A 25,860-nucleotide genomic window follows, 5' to 3' on the forward strand; every position below is an offset into this window, starting at 1 on the left:
ATGCCAAAAGCTGACTCATTGGAAAAGACACTGATGCTCAGAAAGATTGACGGTAGGAGGAGAAGGGGATGACAGAGGATAAGATGGTTGGATGGCATCACCGGCTCAATGGACATGAGTTTGAGCAAACTCTGGCAGATGGTGAAGGACAGGGATGTCTGGCGTGCTGCAGTCCACAGAGGTCTCAAAGCTCAGACAGAACTTAGCAACTGAACACCACCACCACTCCAGCTCTATGCCTGGGGTCCCTCTTCCCAATATAGTCTCTTGCTTTACAGCCCACTATCACCTAGGACAATTCATTTCCGAGTGTTACACAAGAGCCCACACTTGGGTCCTGGAAGGGCTCTCCCTTCCAGCAACAATACTATATGTTCACTTGCACACTCATAACACACACACACACAATTTGACTGGATCATGAACCCACCTTCAGGAGCTTGCACTCAGTGATGCTTGGTGTCATATTAAAGTTAAAGTGAACGTCGCTCAGTCGTGTCCGACTCTTTGCGACCTCGTGGACTATACAGTCCTTGGAAATCTCTAGGCCAGAATACTGGAGTGGGTGGCCTATCCCTTCTCCAGCGAATCTTCCCGGCCCAGAATCCAACCTGGGTCTCCTGCACTGCAGGCAGATTATTTACCAACTGAGCTATTGGGGAAGACTGAGAACTCGGAAAACAGCCCCGCAATCGCCTTATCCTAATTTACTACTACAATCAGTGCGATCACAATCTCACTCACCCCCTCCGGGCAGACCTTGAGAGCATCGACCCCATCCCTTGCCTCAGGTGTGGCCTCCAGCCATTTCGGATTTTAGGCTGAGCACGCGCAATCCGGCAGTCACTCCCAGAAGTGTCTGGGACTGGGTTGGGCGGCCGCTTTGAACTGGTAACTATATAGGGCACCTCCAGCGATGAAGCAGGTGACTTCCACCTCGGGTTCTTTGCTTGCTCCTGGAAGCATTGAAGGCTTGTGAATGGCATCCATCTAAGCAGGAAACCAGTAGGTCGCCACGGAAACGACTGTGCAAAGGGAGCCCGAGCCACGAGGGACAGTGAGTGGCGGTGAGGCGGGGGTCGGGGGAGGCGTTCAAAGTGTGGACGCCGAGCGCCGCTGCGCAGTCCGCCCCTCTCCTCCGGGCTGTGGGCGCTTGAGCTGCGGGGAGGGTGGTTGCAGCCCTGAAAGAAAGTCGGAAAGGGTGAGTGGTTGTGAGAGGCCATGCTTGGTGCGAAGGGCAGCGTTGGGGGACCGGGGGTTGTTGACGGCGGTAGACGATTTTTTGAGACCGGAAGAGGTGCGCGGATATCCTTGCGTGTTGGGGACATAAGGTGCATAGTTTTTATGTTAGCGTGGGTTGCTGTGGTTCTGTCTTGAGTGTTTGCGTGACTGGTGGCTCTAGGTTCACTGTGGCTTTTTTCGCTCTCCTCACAGCCACGTGCGGCTGCCACGGAGAAGTGGTTACAAGAGGGAGGTCAAATTCTGAGCCCTGGATGACGGTTTCCAGGAAAAAAGAGTCACTGTTAGGGTAGGAAGTTAGATCAGTAATTGGCCCAGAGATGAGCGCGATAGACTCTAACAAGGGGATTCCTTCCTGAAAGAGTGCCCCAGGGAGTTCTCTAGGGGTTCGTGGAAGTGTTTAAGAAATTTAGCATTCTTGAGCTCTGACCTCTAGAATCTGCAGTGAGCAAAAGAGGCTCCAGCCACCGTAAATCATTCTGATTTTATGTAAGAGACCACGGAGCGGGTAACCTTGGAATGGGAAGCGTAAGCTCTCCATATATGACGATTCAGGGTCATTCCTCTTTAGGATTCTGTAGACCCAAAGGAACAGAAATATGAACTCAGTTGTGATGTGTGCTTGCAAATTAAGGTGAGCCAGAATTCAACTGTTCCAAGGCCGGAGTTGTTAACTAGCAGCTTTTTTTGGTCTGTTTTTTATAAGATTAAAGTGCAACACAAACCTTTTGAAATTGTATAGCGCACGGCAGTATGTATTTGGTAAATTTGCCTTTCTCTCAGGTTCCTCCTGCGTGCTTAATGGCTCAGTCGTGTCCAACTCTTTGCGACCCTCTTGCAGGAGATTTTTCAGGCAAGAATGCTGGAGTCGGTTGCCATTTCCTCCTCCAGGTGATCTTCCTGACCCAGGAATTGAATCTGCATATCTTGTGTCTCTTGCAGGCGGATCCTTTATCCGCAGAGCTGGCAGGGAAGCCGCCATGGGTGTACATAACCCAAATTATTTAACATGGGCTTTCGATCTGAAATGAAAAATTGTTGTACCTCGTAATGGTTTTGCAGAAAATTAGTGGCCAAGATTATGTGAATGGTTAAGAATATCATGAGACATCTAGGATTAAGTATTAGGCAGACAATAAAATTTACCTTTGTAAAGAATTAGTCAATATAAGGAAAAATGGTGTCATCTAATAATGTTAAACCGTGTCAACACTTATGGATAACAGTTCTCCAGAAAATTTTCAATTATATAGCCATCCCATTTGAAAAGATAGAATTTTGTAGAACTGTTTCAGGAAGGCGGACCCCTTCCAGGGCCTGAAACTGGGCTCTTGTCTAACACTTGGAAATGAATTGTCCGAGGAGACACATGTGCTGACGAAGCAAGAGATTTTATTGGGAAAGGGCACCCCGGTGGAGAGCAGGAGGGTAAGGGAACCCAGGAGAACTGCTCCGCCACATGGCTCACAGTCTTGGGTTTTATGGTGATGGGATTAGTTTCTGGGAGGTCTTTGGCTAATCATTTGGCTAATTCAGAGTCTTTCCTACTGGCGTACACATTGCTCAGCCAAGATGGATGTTAGCAAGAGGGATTCCAGGAAGTGGATGGACATGAAGTGTCTCCTTTAGACCTTTACTGAACTCTTCTGGTTGGTGGTGGCTTATTAGTTCTGTATTCCTTATCAGGATCTCCTGTCATAAAACAACTCATGCAAATGGTTACTATGGTGCCTGGCCAGGGTGGGCGGTTTCAATCAGTGTGCTTCCCCTAACAGAACCTTTTGCAAGGATTATATCCCAAGAGATAATTTAATTGATTATTCATGGAAAGATCAAAGGCATGTGGCCCATCTTCTGAATATCTATCTTCATTAAATCTGCAAAGAAATTTCCCTTTCCATTAACAGTTGCTTAGTGAAATGTGTCTAATTATACAGATGCTGCACAACTAAAAAATGTTCACAAACAGTAAATGCTTTAATCACACTGAGTTTTCATGCCATGGTTATATTTACAGAATTTTTTCTAATGAAGAAAATGCATCCTTTTCCAGTGATGACACTTTTGAATATTTTAATATTTTGAAATATTTTTATGTTCTTGTTATGACAATGGAATTAAGGCAGGATTGTTTCCAAAATTTTCATTATCTAAGGAACTTATGGAGAACAGAGTTGGCATAATGCAGTACCCCATTGCCCAGAAATACAGACTTTCAAACTTTTGAGATATGTTTGCTGTTTTCATCAATGTACATTTCCAAGTGGTTTTGTTGCTGTAGAACTGAATTAATCAAATAAAGGACTCCAACTCTAATTTTGAAGAAGTAATCTGACCCAATTATGGCCAAATTTGGATTTCTTTATATCAGTGCTTGCAAGTAGTAGAGGGAAGGGCTTTCTTTTTTTAAAAAATTATTTATTTATTTATTTATTTATTGGCTTGGCACAGTTGTGGTGAGCACCCTTCTCTTCGTTGCATGGGCAGGGTTCACCTTGTTGTGGCCTCTCTTGTTGCTGGGGCTTCCCAGGTGATGCAGTGGTAAGGAACCTGCCTGCCAATGCAGGAGATTCAATCCCTGGGTTATGTGTAGCCAGCCATAATGAAACTGAGAGTGTACCCTGTGGGGCGCTCCAAGCAGTACCTGTGGGGTCCAAATTGTTTCTGTGTCCCCTTTTCTTATTTGTAGGAAATAGGCTTCATTCAGGATCCTTGACCTTCCCAGAGTTCCCAAGAGTAGATTCAAACAGTGGGTAATCAGTGAAGGGAGAGAATGCATATACAAGGGAAAAGCAGTGAAGAAAAAAATAGTGCAGCCTTGGGGCAGCATGCCATTCCTCTAGGAGTATACAGAACAATACATCTGCAAAGAACTAAAGTGTGTGTTAGTTGGTTGGTTATAGACTCTTTGTGATCCCATGGACTGTAGCCTGCCAGGCTGCTCTGTCTATGAAATTCTTCAGGCAAGAATACTGGAGTGGGTTGCCATTTCCTTTTCCAGGGGATCTTCCAGACCCAGGGAATGAGCCACCAAGGAAGCCTGAACTAGCAAAAAATTAAGGCCCCATCCAGCTAGAGGATGAGATGTTTACCCCTAGTGACTTCAACTAAAACTTGAACTCTGTAGACCTTTGTCTGAATCCTGTGCTGAATTCTCTGCTCAAGCTGGCTCGTGAATATGCATATACCCTTAGCTTAAAACATCCCCACTTTTGCTGTTTGGGGGAGCTTTTGGGAAAGATCCAATGGACTTCCCCGGTGCCTCAGACTGTAAAGCGTTTGCCTACAATGCGGGAGACCTGGGTTAAATCCCTGGGTTGGGAAGTTCTCCTGGAGAAGGAAATGGCAACCCACTCCAGTATTCTTGCCTGGAAAATCCCATGGACAGAGGAGCCTAGTAGGCTACAGTCCATGGGGTCGCAAAGAGTCGGACATGACCGAGTGACTTCACTTCACTTGGGAAAGATCCTCAGTGTTCTCCTTACTTGCTGCAAGTAATAAATCCTTCTCCTGGGGTTTGGCTTAGTTGTGTCTATTGGTTTGACACCTACCAAGAAGTGAATCCAGTTTTCGAGTAACAATAACATGTTGAACCTTGTCTACATGTGAGATATTTTATATTTTTAGTTTAGGTTGTCTGGAAATCATTCTTTTTTTTGAGGGGGTTCCTAAAGTTTTTCTTAAAAACTTCCATTTTTTTTCTTTTGCCATGCCATGAGGTATGCAGGATCTTAGTTTTATGACTACCTCTCTGCTAGTCTTTCCATGTATTATTAATATATTCATGTATTTTATAGAAAAGAAATATTGGCCAACCAGGTTTTTCTATTGACATTATACCTGGAATATTTTCCACATCCTTAAATATTCTTCACAAGGTAATATTAATGACTACTTTGTTTTCTAGTATAATAATGGTGTGTCATATATTTAGTGAGTGAGCTTTGCTACATTCAAAATGTGGAACATTCTTGTCCATTTCCAATATCTTAACAAACTAACCAATTTCTAAGCCACTTAAGAGGTTCTGTTTGGGATGATATGACCTCTATTTAGTCTTAAAGTTAAAATGTTAAAAATGGAAGAAGGAATATCTTCTCACAACAGATGAGTTGCTCAATCTCAGGTGCATATTCACCTGAACAAATTGATACATTGGCCAGAAAACTTCATGCTGAAGTGTCTGGGTCTGGCTTCAATACCTCTGGTCTATGCCCTTGTGCAGCTGCAGACTCTGGGAACTGGGGGATGAGATGGATTTATCCAGAATCCTAACTTCCCTAAATAACTATGATGGATAGCAGTTTGGAACTTGGAATGAAGGACATAATGATAATAATAGCTTAAATCCAGTGGGGAAACACAGCACTAAAGCGCAGCTGGTCTCAAGGTCTTTCTCTTTCCCCAGGTGTGGTTTTCTGGACTCTATTTTTCTGCTCAAGGAACCCTGAGGACCAATCAGCTCTTGCAGGTCCAAAACCATGGCCCGGGTAAGTTAATGTTCTGTCACAGTTGAAATTTGTGTGTTTTTCACATCATGTAAGTACTGTCCTTAATTTTTGTGAAGTTTCCTACCCAAGGAGGAAACTTCATTAGCCTACATCTTAGTTCTTTTCTTCCCATAAAGTGCACCACAATACCCAGCTTCTTCCCTACATGGCCCACTCTGAGCTAATTACTGTTCAGTATCATTATTGGCCAGATTACTCAACATCTCCCATGTGCCTATTCTTTTGTTAAAGACACCAAAGGATGGGAAAGCAGACAAGTTACTTGAAGTTAAGGTTTATGCATTTCCTGTCTGTTGTGTCCTCTGGTGAGACAGAGACAATTGTTCTATTTGTCCATCCATGAGATGTGGTCACTATAGGGCTTAAATGGAGTGGATCTGCTTCCAAGCTTACTTGGATAGTTGTTGATAGGATCTAATTGCCTTTAGGCTGTTGATCTGGGAGCCTTCCTTTCTCAAGAGTCTTTGGCTGGAGACTGCTCTAGGTTTATTGTCATGTGGGCTTCTCCTTAGAGTACCTCACCACAGAGCAAGTGGGAAATCACGAGAGGGAGAACAGTCTGGAAAGTACAGTCAGTCTTTTATATTCTGGTATTGGAAGTGTCGTTCATTCACTTTTGCTAATTCTGTTTGTTAGAAGTAAGTATGTCAGTAGGTTCATGCCATCCTCAAAGATAGGGGATTATGCAGGGCATAAATGCCAGGATGGTGAAATCACTGATTACCATCTTTGAGGTTATCTTCCACACTCAGAATATGAAAAATGTTCGATGAGACATGGTAGATGGCAGTGAAAAAGAATATTGTAAGGAGTAGGTAAACACAGAATCCTAGTATTGGGGAAGGCCTTACAAATATTGTGTAAACGAACATATAAATGTTTATGCCTAATAGAATCTATATTATAAGATCTATAATATAAATCCATAACATATGTCTTATGATAAAATCTATTTGCTTATTCAAAGCACACGGTAATGTTTATGGTAAGATTTGACATCCACATTTCTCACCAAATTACTTTATTGTTGTAATGCATGGTTTCATTTTATCTACTTCTGTTTTCCAAATATTTTTCTGGATTTTCCTGAGTAATCCATAGGTTTGCCGTTCCAGGGACCAGTAACATTCAGGGGTATGATGATAGAGTTCTTTCCGCATGAGTGGGAATTTCTCGACTCGCTTCAGAAGAAATTGTATCGTGATGTGATGATGGAGAACTATAGTAACTTGGTCTCACTGGGTATGTTTATTAGCCTCGGTTAGAATCTACTCTGTAGGCTATATGTTTTTTCCATTGTGATTTTTATGACTGCCTTTCAAGAAACTTGATTAAATTTGTTTTCCCTCTCCCCACTCCCCAAAAGTGATTTGACCTTTTTCACACTGGAAATGGCAACTCTGTCAAAACACTTTCATCTTCTCTATCCATCAGTGACTTTCACACCTCCCTTTGGTTCTCCTTTTAGTTTCCTCTCTTCCTTAAGGACCAAGGGGCTACTTTAGACTTCTTTTCCTTTGATTATGTAACCATTGTGAAAGGATCCAGGTTTCTTATTCATTTCTGCTCAGAATTGCTGTGGTCCTCAGTTATGTTATATGATTCAGTTATTGGGACATTAGCTTGATAAAGTACTCTAAACTGCTCTCATGTAAAGAGCTTCTTTAATGAAAAACACTCAGCTTCAATGACTTGCGCAAGGTCATATATGGTTGGGAAGTGTCACACACAGGAATTGATGCCAGGCTCTAGATTCTGTGTCTTCTACTATATTATGCTTACTCTCAAAAGTTACGAGGACAAAAGAGTTTAAATTTTTAATAAATAACAAAATAAAAACTTTTACCCTCCCTAACTGATCTCTTATTCTTTAATTCTCTGACTCTTCTCAAAAATCATATTCAATATGATTTCTGCCTTTTGTTTATTACAATTTTAATTTTAATTTTGACTTTTAAAGTTTGTGCCTATATTCTGTCATGCTTCTTTTCTTTGTAAGCAGGCCATTCCATTTCTAAGCCAGACATAATTGTGTTATTGGAAGAAGGAAGAAACCCCTGGATGGTTGTGAGAAAAGAAACAAGAAGCTGGAATACAGGTAAGTATGGTGAGCAAGCCAGGCAAGGGAAACCACCCATATAAGGGATTGCCCAGGTGGTCAACACTCAATGAACACATCACTGAAACATCATTTGGAAAAGCCCACTTCTTAGTGGAGAAAAAGCTTGTGATGTAGAGAGGATATCTTGGCAAGAAATATCTAGTGAGCTTTATGTTCACCTCATTAACCACTTGCCATTTTATACTCCTAGTTTTGTCCCTAATTTAGTGAGAGTTACCATCCTTCCACAGATGGTACATTTTTTTACCTCTATTTTGGATTCATTTACTTTGGAGATCCTCTTTCATATGTAGAGTTATATATGTGGCCCTGTTGCCTAAAAGTACATCATTCTATATCTAGCAGGTATTTGAGTACCCTGAGCCTGGCGCTATGCTTAGCACAGTTAACTCAGTAATACTGAATCAACAGATAATGTTCCTCTAATCATGGACATTGTAATATAGAAAGGATGATGTAAAACACACATGAAAACAACGTAATAGAAGCAGGTAGAAATATACCTGAATTAGTGAGGTGTGACTAACAAGATACTACTAGGTCAGTGTGTTAAGAAGAATCAGGTCTTATGAGATTTTGAGTTTCATTATGAAGAAATTAGGATTGTTTTCTAAAAGCGATTAGGGGTCATGTTCTCACGCAAGTTTTTATATCATTACCTTTTAAAAAAGATGTCAGCCTTTGTATTAATGTTGAGACTTACATAGAAATCCAGGTTAAATAAATAGAATGTGATGAGCTATTCACTTTCATATCTCTTACTTTTATTTCCTTTTGTTTTAATGTTGTCTTAACACTAACAGGTTGAGTTTATCCTCTTTCTTTCTATTTTGGTATTCTAAAATCATTTTCTCTTTAATTTCTACTTTATTCTTGAGCTCTGTTGTTTGTGAGCTTCGCTATTTCTCTTCATGTTGTTTTCTATTTCTAAGTACTTCCTTTCTTGTACCTCATTATCAAATAGCATAGTGTTAGTCTAGTTTGATGGCATTCGTTTGAGTTGTATTTCTCTTGTCTATGATGGTCATTTAGTCTGTTTTCTCTTCTGCATTCTTGTGTGGGATTTGACCTTAGGCCTTTTTGTCATTCATTTGTTTTTCTCAAGCATGAGGAAAGAGTCATGGTTTAGGACCATGACTTTCATTTCAGTTTCCAGATTTGTGGTTTTAAAGTTGTCTCTTCTTTTATTTAAGTGTTTTAGTCATCTTGGCTCTGGAGAAGGAATGGAGCTATATGGGAATGCAGCATTTGTATACTATTGTAATTCAGTTATAATGAATCTGATTTAAATTATTAATAATTAATTATAATCACAAGGGGAAACATAAGAAAATAACTGAAATTTTAAAACTGGGGAAGGAAAAAGTATGAGAATTTAACTGGTATCTAGAAAATATCTATGAAAGAGAAAAGAAACCAATAGTGGATAAACAGGGGAAATAAAAAGACATAAGATATGTAGAAAAGAATCAGGAGCAAATCAGATGTATATTCTATCAGTAATTTAACTAAATGAAAATGGAATGGACACTCCGATTAAACACAAAACATGGCAGAATGGATTTTAAAGAGAAAACTTCTTAGTATATGCTGTTCACCACAAAAATATTTTATAGTCAAAGGCACAAATAAGTAAAATTAAATGATGCAAGCAATCAGAATATTCAAATAGTACAAAGAATGCAGAAGTGGTTCTACTAATTTCAGACAAGATAAACTTTAAAAGGAAAGGGTCAGATTATATATATTACACAAACACTGAAGAAAATAGAGTTTAAGGCAGAACGTGGTAGTAGGGAGAAAGAAGGACATTTTATCATAAGAGGGCCAACCCACCGAGAGAATGTAACTGTTATAAATGTATGTTACCTGAGAAACAAGTCCCACAAGGTATGAAGGAAAAAAGTGATGGAATCAAAGAGTAAAAGTATAGAAAAGTGAACTATAATTGATGGCAACAACAGTAACCTGGTTTTAATAATGAATGAAGGGACTTCTGGTGGTCCAGTGGTTAAGAATCTACCTGCCAATGCAGGGATGCAGGTTTGATCCCTGGGTTAGGGCAATAAGATTCCCACATGCTGTGGGGCAACTAAGCCTGAGCCACAACTAAAGAGAAGCACACGTGCTGCATGAAGTTTCCGTGTGCCGCAATTAACCTGACACAGCCAAAAATCAAATAAACGGCATTAAAAAAGAATGAATGGAACAACTGGATAGAAAATCACTATGGAGAAAGAATATTTGAACAGTATTATGAACCGAATAGGTGGAAGTCTGTGGAATACTTCTCTCCAAAATAGCAGAATGCACATTCTGCACACAGGGAACATTCTCTTTGATAGTAGAACATGTTTTTTGACCATAGTTGGGTCAAATGAAAAATTCATAACCTTTGGAAAGATCTTTGGGAAATTTAACTGTATGTGGAAGTTAAACAACACAACCCTTAAATAAGCAATGGGTCAGAGAAGAAATGAAAAGAAAATTAGTTCTTTGTGAGAGAAGATAATGAACATGCAACATACCAAAATTTATGGGATGCACCAGACTGCAGTAACGTTACAAGAGAATTTGAAGCTATAAATGCCTATATGAAAGAAGAAGGAAATCTCTAATATTTCTTAACCTACCTAAAGAAACAAGGAAAAGAAGGGTAAAATAAACACAAAGTATGTCGGAGAAAAGAAATAATGATAAGAAGGGAAATAAATGAAACACAGAATAAATACATTAAAAATACAGAAACTTAGTCTGAAAGTTTATCCTTTGAAAGATAAAGAAAAATTGACAAACCTTTGGATTGAGTGGCCAGTAAAAAGAAAAGGTACAAATTACTAATATCTGGAATGAAAGGGTACAGTTCTTCCCACTCTAGGAAAGAAAAAGGAATTATCAGGGAAAGTTATGAATGCTGCTGCTGCTGCTAAGTCGGTTCAGTCATGTCCAACTCTGTGCAACTCCACCAGGTTCCGCCACCCCTGGGATTCTCCATGCAAGAACACTGGAGTAGGTTGCCATTTCCTTCTCCAATGCATGAAAGTGAAGTCGCTCAGCCGTGTGCAACTCTTCCCAACTCTTAGCGACCCCACGGACTGCAGCCTACCAGGCTCCTCCATCCATGGGATTTTCCAGGCAAGAGTACTGGAGTGGGTTTCCATTGCCTTCTCTGAAAGTTATGAATAACTGCCAACAAATTAGACTGAAAGATATGTTTATTTTCTTTTCAGTATCTTAAGTGATCATTTCCCATAATTTGATATTTGTATAGCCATTCCATCTTCTACATCATGTTCTTGTGTAGAGAAATATCTTTTACCTCTTTTTAACTTTTATATGTTAACATCTTTATAATTAAAATAGCACTAATCCAGTCTTTGTGTTTTTTTTTTGTTGTTGTTGTTAGTTAGTTTTGTTGGTTTTAACCATCTGGATCTTTTTATTGGAGTATTTAGCACATTTATATCCAGTGGTATAGATGTAGTTGAGATTTACATCTTGCTATTGTTCCTTATTTCCTCTACTTGTTTTGGCTCATTTTAATATTTTTTTATAGTTAACATTTTTTTTTAACATTTAAAAATTTTTAAAATATTTTGTCTTTAGAATATTAAAAGTATTCTAATATTTCTAAATATATTCTAATATATATCTAATAAATATATTCTAATATTCTAAATATATTTTAATATTTCATTTTACCTCCACTGTTTATTTATTGAAAATGTGCCTTTGGGTAATGTTTGTTCTAGTCCTTACAATAGGCATCCTTAACCTATCACAGACTACCTTCAGACAGTATTACATAGTATATGTAAGGCCCTTATAATAGAAGCTTCCCTGGTAGCTCAGATGATAAAGCATCTGGCCATGATGCGGGAGACCCAGGTTCAATACCTGGGTCGGGAAGATCCCCTGGAGAAAGAAATGGCAACCCATTCCAGTACTCTTGCCTGGAAAATCCCATGCATGGAGGAGCCTGGTAGGCTGCAGTCCATGGGGTTGTAAAGAGTCGGACATGACTGAGCGACTTCACTTTTACTTATAATAGTCCAATCCAGTTCCATTCTCTTACATAACTTTTATGCTATAGTTGTCATAGTTTTTGGTTAATTCCTGAACAGACAGTGTTGCTTTTGCTCTTCCAACCTCTGTAAACCTTGGGGAGTTGCCTTTACATTGTAACAAGGTACTTCTGGCTGCTCTCTTGGTAGGGTTTTCTCACGTTAACATAACCAACATGAAATATTTCTCTGTATTCCTTTTTCTGTAGAATTCTGAGTTAAGCCAGACCACTAGAGATTGGCAAGATAAAAATGAAGCAGAAACCATATTCTTATGTTTGAAATGAATGCAGGCCAGAACATTGTCTTACAGTCATACATTTTTTCACTCAACCACTGGCCAACTACGTTGGCTTGAGTCAAAAGCTGACCCTGTCTTTGCTAGGCCTCCTCTTACAGCTACTATACATCTTGGGACTCATCAAGTCTCTAGCTCCATGAAGAAAGCTGCCAGCTTCTGCAGAATTCCCCCATTGTCAAAGCTGGAGTCTTGGAGAACATGAGATGTCAGTGCAAGTTCTAGTTTATCTTCATGGCTTCCAACTGATTTTCTAAAATTCTACTCTAAAGGTCCTTGCTCCTCTCACTTCACATCCAAGCTTCTTGCCCAGCTGTGCACCGCACTAAATAACAGTCTCACAGAGAGTGTTTAACCAACTCCCACTATAATTTACTTGACTAGTTGCCTGAGTAAATCCCTTAGTATTTATCTTTAATTTGTGTTTCTATCTTCAAATCCTGACTTCAAACTCCAAATGTTTTAATGGTACTATTTTCATAGTTTTGTCCAGTCACATCACTATAAACGTTTGAATGCTTCCCTCTTTTGACTTAAGATTTCTAGGCTTGCTCTTCCAGTGCCCTTCTTGAATTGTGCCTTTGTCCAACTATCCTATATTCATACTTTGGAACTGTATATTCAGTCATTACAACATAGGCAGAAATCTGTTTAGCTTTCTCTTCTATGATCAAATGTGATGAATATGTCTATTCATTAGCATTCAGTTATACCATTATATAGTACTCTTGTAATTTATTTTATTTGTTTGCTTTCTTTGGGGGGTTTTTTGTTTGTTTTGTTTTTTGGCAGCACTGTGTGACTTGTGGGGAATTTTAGTTCCCCGATCAGGGATTGAACCCAAGCCCTCAGCTGTGAAAGCACCAAGTCCTAAGCACTGAATTGCCAGGAAATTCTTCTTGAAATTTAAATAAATTCCTTTATATTTTTCATTTTCCTCTTTTAATTTTCATTATTTCTTTTTACAAGTTTTGATTGGTTTGGGCTTCAGAGAGTAAAGAATCTGCTTAGACAGTAAAGAATCTGCCTGCAATGCAGCAGACCCAAGTTCAATCCCTGGGTCAGGAAGATCTCCTGGAGAAGGGAATGGCTACCCATTCCAGTATTCTTGCCTAGAGCATGCCATGGACAGAGGAACCTGGTAGGCCACAGTCCAAGAGGTCACAAAGAGTTGGACACAACTGAGTGACTAACACTGTCAATATTTTACTTTATGATATTTCTAAGCACCAGCTCTTCAGTTTATTAGTTAATGTTATTTTGTTTCCCAATTCATCACAATCTCTTTTTATTAAGTTTCCGATAGTTTACTATTTATTTCCTAAATATTGGATCCTACAGTATTTGTTGATTCTAAAATATTTTTCTTCCTTCTTTCCTTCCTCCCTCCCTCTCTCCTTTTCTTTTTCTTTTCTTTTCTTTTTTTTTTTTTGCCACACTGCATGACTTACAGGATCCCAGTTCCCCAACCAAGGATTGACCATGGTATCCTAACCACTAAGCCACCAGGGAACTCCCCAATTTTTCTTTCTTTTTTATTGAAATAAATACTTAAGTCTCTGAATTCCATCAATGCTGTAATGAATGGCCATGATTATGAAAAGCAGCAATTTTTTTCTATTGTGATTGGATAGGATTTAAAATTTTAATTTATTTTTGGCTGTGCTGTATCTTCGTTGCTGCCCGTGGACTTTCTCTAGTTGCAGTGAGTGGGGGCTGCTCTCTAGTTGCAGTGCATGGGCTTCTCATTGCAGGTTTCTCTTTTTGCAGAACATGGGCTCTAGAGTACAAGCTCAGTAGTTGTGGTGCGCAGGCTTGGTTGCCCTGAGGCATGTGGAATCTTATCAGACCAGGGATCAACCCTGCATTGGCAGGCAGATTCTTAACCTCTGGACCACCAGGGAAATCCTGGTAGAATTTTTCCATTTCAGTTTTTTAATTTCCATATTGTCCTAGTATTTATTATATAGAGGACATTTCCATTTCTACATGGAAGGGCTCATACTTTTTTAATGTTATTAATATCTTTTGTTCCTGTATTCTGGAAGTGTATAGATTATTTCAATTTTGTACACAAAACAGAGTGTAGTTACAAGATGATACTTTTTGTCTTGAGTCATGTAATTTGGCACTCGTGATTTTGTTCAAGCTATCACTTTGTATAAAATATAGGCTATTATCCTGCAGTCCCCTTGTTCCAGTTCTTTTTTCTGTAGTTCTTGCTGTTTTTGCAATTGACAACATTATATAATTCAGGTCCACCTGTTTTGCTCCGAAGAGTCAGCATTCTATTAAAGTGGTGTTTATACCTGGTGCATGTCTGAAAACTCGTTGACATACTCTTCTGGGGATGAGAAGAATGGTTGGCCTGGGTTAAAAGGGAAAGCTGGACCAGACCTTTACAAAGATAGGAAGGAATAAAATGGATAAAATGGGTTGGTGATGTGAAATCTCAAGAGGAGTTAAGTAAATAACAGCTCAGTATCATCTGAAAAGAAGACATGGCTGTGAGTAAGAGGGAATGAACTACAGTGGAGGAGACATTTGTGACTTTTAGGACATCATAATTGCAGAATATCAGATACAGAATGTTACCAGGCATAGATATTCATCTTTTCTTATTTATACATTTGTATATACCGACATTTAATGTGGGAGTGGTGTGTTAGAGCTAGGCAGTAATGTCATGGCAGGGCCAACTATATGCATCTCTTCCTAACTCTGTGTTCACTGAATTATATTAATACATTGATATTGGCCATGGTAGGAGTATTAACACTGTAAACACTGGTAAACACTACAAAATAGAGGTGTCTGTGTAGAGCTGATTGTTTAACCAGCACTTCACTCCATAAAACCATTGTTTTTTGAGCTGTCCTTTCAGTATTTCAAATTTTGCAACTGTTCTCTCACCCATCTTTACTGGGGAAGATTTTAAAATTTCTATTAATTATACTGTAGAACATTACCTTTTTCTTACTATGGAATGACAATATTTTTGTTTGTTCATTTATTTTTTAGATTTGGATTCAAGTTATAAAATAACCAGCGATAGAAAAACATTTGTATTTGGGAAACATTCATCTCTTTTTTTGCATCAGATCATTCATGGTGATGAGAAACTCTATGAAGAATGTGGGAAAGCTTTTTGTTGTGCTTCAAACCTTACTCAACATGGAAGAGTTCATTATGGTGAGAAATCATGTATATGTAAGGAATGTGGCAAGGCCTTTCGTGATGCTTGAACTCAGATTGCATCGTAGAATTTGTAGTGGTGCAAAACCCTTTGAATGTGTCAAATGTGGGAACTCTTTTATGTACATTTCAAACTTTAAACCACATCTGAGAATTCATACTGGTAAGAAAACTCTATGAATGGAAGAAATGTGGGAAGGTCTTTAGAGGGTGTGAGAGACTTACTCAACATCATAGTATTCATACTGGTGAGAAATCTTATAAATGTACCATGTATGGTAATTGCTTTAGTGTCAGTTCAGCCCTTCACAGAGGATTCATACTGATGAGAAACCCTGCTAATGTAAGGAATATGGGAAGGCATTTCACACTGCCTCATACCTTGTTATATGGGAGAGAATTCATACTGGTGAAAACACATTTTGTGTGTCAGAAATGTCGCAAGCTTTTAGTTAACAGCTATCAACTTACTGTACTTTATGGAGTTCACAGTGATGAAAGACCTTACGAATGTAAGGAATGTGGGAAGACCTTTGGTCTGCATGGAAGACTCACCAGGCATCAAACTACTCATAGCTGTAAGAAACCCTTTGAATATTACAAAGCAAGAAGGCTTTTACATGCATTGCAAGCCTCAAAAACATCAGAATATTCATGTTGTGAGAAATCCAATGAATGCGGGAAGACGCTTTTATAATTTCTGCAGCTTCTTTCTTTTCAGTTGATACAGCGCCTACATTCTCTGTACTTTTAATGTCACCCAATCTCCTCATTAGCATCTTTAATGAATTCCATGTATGTGATGGTAATAAAAGGATGACTTATTGAAATTGTCCTTCAGTTCGTCCCGTTAATGAAGAAACTCCTGGACTTAGCAACAGACCAGGAAATATCCACTACACTTAGTCATGTTAAACAAAAAAGAAAACAAAATCTGAACTCTCTGTTTCAGTTTTCTAATGTAATGAGAATGGAGTAGCAACCATAAGTGGTGGAACTACCGGATTTCCATGATTAGGGAGAGTGAGGACTTTGTGCTCCCTCCAATAAGTTGAGATTGTCCATTCATATTGAGGAAAGAGCATATCTCAAATGGAAGCAAGATGGTTAGGTTGTGAGGTCTTGAGAAGTAGATCTGAGCCGTGACCATACTGGTGGCCGGTGTGCTTGAAATTCTGACTAAGTTGTTGAATTTGGAGAGGCAGCCTCCTACCCTTGCTATATTCACAAATCCTAACATGGGGCACAATTAGGGAAGAAAAAAAATAAAAGGAGAACCTGGGCAAATTAATACTCAGTCATCATCACACACACACCAGAAGGCTTATTTTAAAATTTGGCAGTATTAACTTAAAATTAAGTGATATTTTTAAATACTGGAGTGGATAGCCATTCCATTCTCCAGGGAATCTTTCCCACCCAGAAATCAAAGCCAGTCTCCTGCATTGCAGGCAGATTCTTTACCATCTGAGCCACCAGGGAAGTCCTTAACTGTTAAAAGAAAGTGATGTTTTTGAATTATACATTTGTGGACTGTGAATAGTTTATTTACTTTGGGGGAAATATAGCAACATCTAGTGAAGCTGAAGATAGTAACCAGGATACGTACACCATTCTTTTGGTAAGTTCCAAAAATGGAAACAAACCACATTGATTATTAATCTTTTTTATTTTGTATAACTTTATTTTTTAAAGCAATTTAAGTTTTAGAACAAATTTGAGAGAGAGGTACAGAGATTTCCCATATACTCACTGCCCCATACTTATCAGCATCCTCCACTAGAATGGCATATATTTTACCAAGGATGAACCTAAACTGACACATCATGATCACCTAAAGTCCATAGCTTACCCTAGGGTTCACTGTTGGTACTGCACATTCTGTTGATCTGAATAAGTGTGTACATATAATACCAAAGTTTAATGTGTGTGTGTGTGTGTGGTAGATACACAAATACAATATACAGAGGATATTCACTGCCTTCAAAATTCCTTTGTGCTTCCCCTATTTATCTGTCTCCTCCCTTGGCAACCACTAATTTTTTTATTGTGTCCATGGTTTTTCCTTTTCCAGAAGGCCTCACAGTTGGAACTGTTACAGTATATGGCTTTTAAAACCTGGATTCTTTGATTTAGCAATATGCCTTTAAGGTTCCTATGTGTCTTTTTATGATGTAACAGATCATTTCTACTTGTCTGTGCTAAGTCGCTTCAGTTGTATCCAAGTCTTTGCAAACCCATGGACTGTAGCCCACCAGGCTCCCCTCTTTTTTTTTTTTCCATGTTTATTTTTTTTAATTCATCTTTTCAATCCCCAAAGCACTATAACTTCAACTAAACAATCACATGGCTCCAGTAACTTATAAATGTTCCTAATAAAGATGCAACTCATATATATATATGTATCTTAGACAACTCTTCCATGTAATCAAAGCCAAATTAAGCAAGTATTTTAGTCAATAAAAATAACTTTTAGCTCCACTAACTCCTTGTAAAATTCAGTCAAACTAATAGGAAACAGAAGAGAAAGCCAGTTTTGACACAGTCTAACTACTAAAGGTCTCATAACCTCACAACGAAACAGTGACTTCTGGTGGAAATGCATGCATATTTTACATCTTGTAAGAGAAAGCAATGTTGAAAATCACCTGATCTTTACTCTTGCATAAATTCTCAGCCCCTTCATGATTTCTGTATTCAAAATTAACACAATGTAAGTCTTGAAACCCGTATTTTTAGGAGGTTGAAGAGTTAAGAGCATTTTTTAACAGACTGAAGAGTTAAGCAAATGCCAAAGACACTACAGAAATTCAATTGCCACAGTGAATGAATAAGACGTATTAATTCTGATATGCAATAGTTCTTTTCTTCCTGCAAAGGGTCCACAGCAACACACCTCCAAGTTGCATATCTCCAGCCACATCATCGCTGTCAGTTCTTAAGGTAAAGGATGATTCCTGTAACGCTCCAGGTCCTCTCCCTCCTAATTCGCCAACCCCGGCGCTCGCAAAGTCGGAGGGCTAGCGTGTGGCAGTCAGAGGCTCAGACATCAAGAAGAATGTATCACCGAGGGAAATTAACCAGTTCCGCGCTCTGCAGACGCCGTCTCCCTCTGCGCCAGGAGCAGGTCTCAGAAGGTGCCTCCAACTTTTCCCCTCCCTCTCTGGAGTCTGCGGACCACCGCCGCACACCTCCATCTCGATCACAATTTGAGGAGACTGGAACCACTAATCTCTCTCCTTCCAGACCTGGAGTCCTCCACTCTCTGCTAGCGCGCCCTCGCCGCCTCCGCCCGCCCCTGACCTGTTGCGGTGAGGAAGGGGCGCAGGTGCGGGGAGCGCGGGGCGCTCTGCGACGGCTCGCGCGGGACCCGGCGCCCAGCCGCGGAGGCGAGAACGCAGCTGTGCCAGCGACGCGCGCGGGCGGCGGCCGAGTGCGCAGGGGCCGCGCGCTCGTCCGCTCGCTGGCTGGCTAGCCCCGCGCGCCGGCGGCCCCCGGAACGCCCGGGAGGCCAGGCTCCCCTCTCCATGAGATTCTCCAGACAAGAATACTGGAGTGGGTTGCCACGCCCTTCTCCAGGGATCTTTCCGACCCAGGGATCAGACCCACATCTCTTATATCTCCTGCATTGGCAGGTGGGTTCTTTACCATCAGCACCACCTGGGAAGCCCCATTTCTACTTAGTGCTGTATAATATTCCATTATCTGGATATTTTACAGTATATTTACCATTCACCTACTGAAGGATATCTTGGTTGCTTCCAGGTTCGGGCAGTTAGGATTAAAGCATGTATTCACGTGCACATTTTTGTGTGTTTTCAACTACTTTGAGTAAATACAAAGGAGTACAATTGCTGGACTGTATGTGAAGAAAATGTTTAATTTTGTAAGAAACCTCAAACTGTCTTCCAAAATAGTTGTAGCATTTTCTATTCCCATTAGCACTGAATGAGAGTTCCTGGTGCTCCACTTCTTCACCAGCTTTTGATGTTTTCAGTATTTTGGAATTTGACCATTATAGTAAGTGTGTAGTGCTATTTCCATATTTTAATTTATAATTCCCTGATGACTTACGATGGGTGTCCCTGGTGGCTCAGTAGTAAAGAATCCGCCTGCCAATGCAGGAGACATGGGTTTGATCCCTGGGTCAGGAAGATCCCCTGGAGGAGAAAATGGCAACCCACTCTAGTATTCTTGCCTGGAAAATCCTATGGACAGAGGAGCCTGGCAGGCTACATAGTCCATGAGGTCACAAAAGAATTGGATATGACTTAACTACTAAACAACAACAAACGACATATTATGGTAAACATGCTTATTTGCCATCTGTACATCTTTGGTAAGGTTTCCAGGGGTTGTGCCCATTTTTAATCCATTTGTTTCTTTTCTTTATAACTGAGATAGAATTAACATATACCATTTTATCAGTTTCAGGTGTACAGCATAATGATTCAATTCTTTTATACAGTGTGAAACAATCAACACCATAAGTCTGGTTAACATGGAGCATTGTTCATAGTTAACAATTTTTTGTTTCCTTGTGATGAGAACTTTTAAGATCTCCCTCTTAGGAGCAGACTGCCAGGACTCCAAGATGGCATCAGTTTCACCACTGAAGAAAAAGAAACTCCTGGATGTCAAATTAAGGGAGCTGCCAAGCTGGATACTAATGCGAGATTTCATCCCTAAAGGCATTGCTGGAGCGTTTCAAAGAGGTCAGAGCCTTATGTGTAAATAAAAGCTAGTCTCTGGGTCTTCAGGTCTCTTTTTGCCCTGAATGAGTTTGGCCAGTAAAAGCTTTCTTAGACTAGTAAGTTATGTGGAGAAGGACAGGGTGAAATTGTTATCTCCTGAATTTCCATGTTTGATGGATCCTATCCAAGGCTGGCTCTGGGGCATTTTGGACAAGGAAATGTTTTTCTGTTGCTGGGAATCTGTACCACTGCCTCCATCATTAAAGAAATGTCTGAAGACTTGAGGAAAATGAGTTTGAAACATAGGGAACATCAATCTATGATGCTCATCTCCGTGTCAGAGAAAACTTCCGAGATGGATATTTGATATTGGCTGTCTTTCAGACCTGTGCATTTTAAAGTGCATGACTGGTCAGATCAATCCTGTGGAACCCATGTCATCATCCTTGGGGGGCCTCTTCCTTCTGTGTTTTTCATTATAATTTTGGCCACCCTATGACTGTCTTTTGTGTACTATTTCCTCCTGCCCTGAGGCCTTTCCTCAGCTTTGTCCTCTCATATTAGAATGCGTAGAACGTGCCCTCAGAGAAGTGACTTCCTCTCCTGTTTGCAGGTTATTGCCAGTATTACAACAAGTTAAACATGAAGAAAGGGAGTGTCGCTGGGCTTTCTATGGTGCTGGCAGCTTACATGCTTATCAACTGTTGCCATTCTAACAAGGAGCTTTGTAAGTCTCGCATTGTTTTGCCTTCCGTGGGGTTTCCTGTGACAGGGTGGTATTGGTTTTCTGTCAAATTAAGAAGTCCATTATTCTGCCGACAGCTGAAGAACTAAAAGGACTTATCAGAATATAGCCCATAAGTGAGAAAATTGTGGCAAAGACAGGAAAATGAGATGAGGATGGGGTAAAGGTAATACTTAGGCAGCTTTCTCTAAGTTACCGCAGGCAAAGGTTGGTAGAAAACTTGGCTTTATCTTCTAGCTGCTGTGGCTAAGTTGCTTCAGTTGTGTCCGACTCTGTGTGACCCCATAGACGGCAGCCCACTGGGCTCCCTCTGTCCCTGGGATTCTCCAGGCAAGAACACTGGAGTGAGTTGCCATTTCCTTCTCCAATGCATGAAAGTGAAAAGAGAAAGTCAAGTCGCTCAGTCGTGTCCAACTCTTAGCGGCCCTGTGGACTGCAGCCTACCAGGCTCCTCCATCCATGGGATTTTCCAGGCAAGAGTCCTGGAGTGGGTTGCCATTACCTTCTCCTTATCTTCCTAGCAGCCATTGTGAATAAGGAAATAGGTTGAATGCTACAATCAAGTATTGGTAGTCTCTGGAAAAGCATGGCTGCTTCTGAGACTTGAGGGGAGTGTGTCTGATAGGAGACACCTGGTCAGGAACTGTTTCCCTTCTAGCCACTGACTGGGTTTCATGGACCATTTCTGGCTGCACCCTTGCCAGTCTGGCACCCAGAGCAATGAAGGATGGGCTCTTAGGTGCTGTTTTTCTGAGTGGGTGTTCCTTTAGGGAAGGAAGAGGCTCCCTAGGTGGCAGATTAGCTCCTAATTCCTCAAACAGGTTGTGGGTCATCTCCTGAAAGGAATTCTCGAGATGGTTTCAAGTGATCTTAGCCTGCTGCCCTCCCTGTCATCCTGTGCTTTCACTATACTTTTGAAGAAATTGATCATTTTCCCTTTCTAACTTCAGAACAAGAGCAGCCAAGCAAGTCCCACTGAAGAGGGCACATTCTGCATTCCTGACCATCATCTTTGCCAGGCACCCCTGAATCCTTTCATAGCCTAATGGAGAATTAACATCCAATTAAAGATGACTGGTTTTAAAAAAAAAATCTCTCTTAGCAACTTTCAAATCAAGTAATATGAATTATAATCACCACTCTGTATATTACATCCCCATGAGTTATTTACTTTATAATTGGAAATTTGTGGCTTTTGGCCTTCTTCACACTTTTCAGCCACTGCCTCTGGCAGCCATTAGTTTGTTCTCTGTATCTGTGACTTCGGTTCCATCTTTTTGTTTTTGATTTTTTTTCCAGAGTCCATATATAAATGAGGTCATACAGTATGGGTATATGTCTTTCTCTGTCTGACTTCACTTAGTATAATGCCCTCATCCATCCATGTTGTCACTAATGGCAGGATTTCCTTTTTTTATTATTGGATAATATTCAATTGTATACATGCCACATTTAAAGAAAAATCTCTTGATGATCTCTTGTTTCCATGTCTTGGCAACTGTAAAAAATGCTGCATTGAACACTGGAGTGTAGATATATTTCAAAATAGTGATTTTGGTTCCTTTGGATAAATACCAAGAAGTGGAACTGTTGGGTTAGATGGTAGTTTCTAGTTTTAATTTTTTGAGGAATCTCCATACTGTTTTTCATAATATCTGAACTAGTTGACATTCTCTCAGCAGTGTAGAGCTTCCCTGGTGGCTCTCAGATGGTAAAGAATCTGCCTGCAGTGTGGGAGACCTGGGTTCGATCCCTGGGTTGGCAAGATCCCCTGGAGAAGGGAATGGCTACCCAGTCCAGTGTTCTTACCTAGACAGTTTCATGGACAAAGTACCCTAGCGGGCTACAGTCAGTGGGGTTGCAAAGAGTCAGACACTACTGAGCAACTAACACACACGTACGCCAGCAGTACACAAGGGCTCCCTTTTCTCTACGTTCTTGCCAACATTTGTTATTTCTCGTTTTAATAGCCATTCTTACACGTATGAGGTGATATTTTATTGTAATTTTGATTTGTATTTCCCTGATGATTAGTGATGTTGAGCACCTTTTCCTGAACTTGTTGGCCATTTGTTTGTCTTGTTTAGAAAAATGTCTATTCAGAGCCTCTCATTTTTAAATTGGGTTGTTTGCTTTTCTGTTAAGTTGTATAAGGGTTTTTTAAAAATATATTGTAGATTATAGATCAACTATATTCTAATAGAAAATAAAAGTTTTTAAAATCTACTGTGGAAATTGTTTTATTATGATACTTAGTGCCAAAGGCAGAAGATATTACATACTGAGTAGTAGTACATTAAAATGTACATCAAAGAATCCTTGTAACAAACATTTTGAAATGTTCATACTGGTTTTACTATAAGAACTATATTATGCATGATTTGATTCTCCTTTATGTTTTTTCCCCCAAAATATCTTAGATAATTTTACTAAAATTTTTATAATAAAAGCAGAAGAGAGCCTCTTGTAGTGTAAGGCCTAAAACTTTCATGTGTTATCTTAACATCGTTGAACCTCACAGGGCTCGTCTAACCAAGAGTTCCCCTCTTCTCACCAGATATGCCCACCACCCAGTGGGAAAGGCTTTCAGCTGATTAGTTCCCATATCTGCCAAACCTTCTGTACCCTTCCTGGCCTTCAACCTGTTGGGGCGTATCTCCCTGTCAGTCACAAAGTTAATCAAAGAAGCCAATCCCATCCTTCCACAACAACCAGGGATCAAGCACCTCATCTACTAACTTCTTGTTAGCAGAGCTCCTGTCTTCCACTGCTCCTATTGTTTTACTCTGCTCCTGAGTGACACCAGCCTGTGACCTGTTGTGTGCATCTCCCCTAGGACTTGAGGATACTCGACTCATAGACTTCTGTCAGTCTCATCTATCTGGTATCTAGGTGTATATTCAGATATCTCCAGAACTCTGAGGCAGGACTCCAAAAGCTGGCTACTCATTTTTACTGTTACTCCATGAGTTGTCAGCATCTACACTGAGAAAAAAATTTTTTTTTAATTTGGCTGCCTTGAGCCTTAGTTGTGGCACATGGGATCTTCATTGCATCATGTGGGATCCTTCACTGTAGCATGGGCTCTCTAGTTGTGGCACATGGGCCTTCAGGTTGTGGCACGTGCAGGTTCAGTAGTTGAGGCTCTGCAGGCTTAGTTGCTCTGACACGTGGGATCCTAGTTCCCCAACCAGGGATTGAACCCATGTCCCCTGCATTGTAAAGTGGATCCTTAACCACTGGACCACCAGGAAAGTCTCAAGAAAGATTTTTCTGAAGCTCAATTAACCTTCAAATAGGAATGCTAGATCATGTTGTCAACTTACATGTCTGCGATTGAAATTTTATTTTGCTGAGCCTACAAACTAATATTACACTTTTGCCCTATTTGTAAGACAGATAAGGCTAAAATTAATGTAGGTATCATAGATAAAGATTCCTCCTTAAGCTTGGAATCAAATAGAAAAGGACATTTTTAGATTATTTCTTCAGGTTGGGTGCAAGTGGAGCATTAGAATAAAAGAACTGCAAGTTAAAGGGGGTGAGGCGAAAAAAAAGAACTGAGAGTTAAAATGGGAAAATGGTAGCAGAAACACATTCTTGTACTGCTGTGAGAATGTAAAATGGTATAATCACAATGAGAAATTTGTCAATAACACAAGTTAACATGCAAAAAGCAAGTCTACTTTTGAAGTTAACTCACATATAAGCCTTATATATATGTGCAAAACTGAAGTTTATGGAGGGATATTAATTGAGCATTATAAGAAAAAGTCTAGAGATCTCTTCAAGAAAATTAGAGATACCAAGGGAACATTTCATGCAAAGATGGGCTTGATAAAGGAAAGAAATGGTATGGACCTAACAGAAGCAGAAGATATTGAGAAAAGGTGGCAAGAATACACGGAAGAACTGTACAAAAAAGATCTTCACAATCCAGGTAATCACGATGGTGTGATCACTCACCTAGAACCAGACATCTTGGAATGTGAAGTCAAGCGGGTCTTAGAAAGCATCACTACGAACAAAGCTAGAGGAGGTGATGGAATTCCAGCTAAGCTATTTAAAATCCTAAAAGATGATGCTGTGAAAGTGCTGCACTCAATATGCCAGCAAATTTGGAAAACTCAGCAGTGGCCACAGGACTGGAAAAGGTCAGTTTTCATTCCAATCCCAAACAAAGGCAATGCCAAAGAATGCTCAAACTACCGCACAATTGCACTCATCTCACACGCTAGTAAAATAATGCTCAAAATTCTCCAACCCAGGCTTCAGCAATACGTGAACCATGAACTTCCAGATGTTCAAGCTGGTTTTAGAAAAGGCAGAAGAACCAGAGATCAAATTGCCAACATCTGCTGGATCGTGGAAAAAGCAAGAGAGTTCCAGAAAAACATCCATTTCTGCTTTATTGACTATGCCAAAGCCTTTGACTGTGTGGATCACAAGAAACTGTGGAAAATTCTGAAAGAGATGGGAATACCAGACCACCTAACCTGCCTCTTGAGAAACCTATATGCAGGTCAGGCAGCAACAGTTAGAAGTGGACATGGAACAACAGACTGGTTTCAAATAGGAAAAGGAGTACGTCAAGGCTGTATATTGTCACCCTGCTTATTTAACTTATATGCACAGTACGTCATGAGAAACTCTGGACTGGAAGAAGCACAAGCTGGAATCAAGATTGCCAGGAGAAATATCAATTACCTCAGATATGCAGATGACACCACCCTTATGGCAGAAAGTGAAGAGGGACTACAAAGCCTCTTGATGAAAGAGGAGTGAAAAAGTTGGCTTAAAGCTCAACATTCAGAAAACTAAGATCATGGCATCTGGTCCCATCACTTCATGGGAAATAGATGGGGAAACAGTGGAAACAATGTCAGACTTTATTTTTGAGGGCTCCAAAATCACTGCAGATGGTGATTGCAGCCATGAAATTAAAAGACGCTTACTCCTTGGAAGGAAAGTTATGACCAACCTAGATATCAT

At 40.1% G+C, this 25,860-nt stretch overlaps 1 protein-coding gene across 9 annotated transcripts in view; it reads left to right on the plus strand.

Annotated features, from left to right (window-relative positions):
- Positions 1-23,094, plus strand: part of LOC132657753 (zinc finger protein 14 homolog) — a 51,677-nt gene extending 28,583 nt beyond the window's left edge. Inside the window, exons 1-8 of one of the 9 annotated variants that reach the window (XM_060398584.1) lie at positions 778-1,067; positions 5,648-5,729; positions 6,866-6,992; positions 7,753-7,848; positions 15,256-15,426; positions 20,001-20,144; positions 20,737-20,850; positions 21,819-23,094. In XM_060398584.1, the coding sequence (XP_060254567.1) occupies positions 5,721-5,729; positions 6,866-6,992; positions 7,753-7,848; positions 15,256-15,426; positions 20,001-20,144; positions 20,737-20,850; positions 21,819-21,820 (663 nt within the window). In that variant the 5' untranslated portion in view covers positions 778-1,067; positions 5,648-5,720 and the 3' untranslated portion in view covers positions 21,821-23,094. Of the gene's footprint in view, positions 1-777; positions 1,068-1,137; positions 1,202-5,647; positions 5,730-6,865; positions 6,993-7,749; positions 7,849-15,255; positions 15,427-20,000; positions 20,145-20,736 lie in introns of those variants that run through there. The other 8 variants (XM_060398582.1, XM_060398587.1, XM_060398583.1 and 5 more) reach the window with 8 other exon arrangements.
- The last annotated feature ends 2,766 nt before the right edge of the window (positions 23,095-25,860 follow it).

Source organism: Ovis aries, chromosome 14, assembly GCF_016772045.2.
Source record: "Ovis aries strain OAR_USU_Benz2616 breed Rambouillet chromosome 14, ARS-UI_Ramb_v3.0, whole genome shotgun sequence".
In the NCBI taxonomy this organism is placed as follows: Eukaryota; Metazoa; Chordata; class Mammalia; order Artiodactyla; family Bovidae; genus Ovis; species Ovis aries.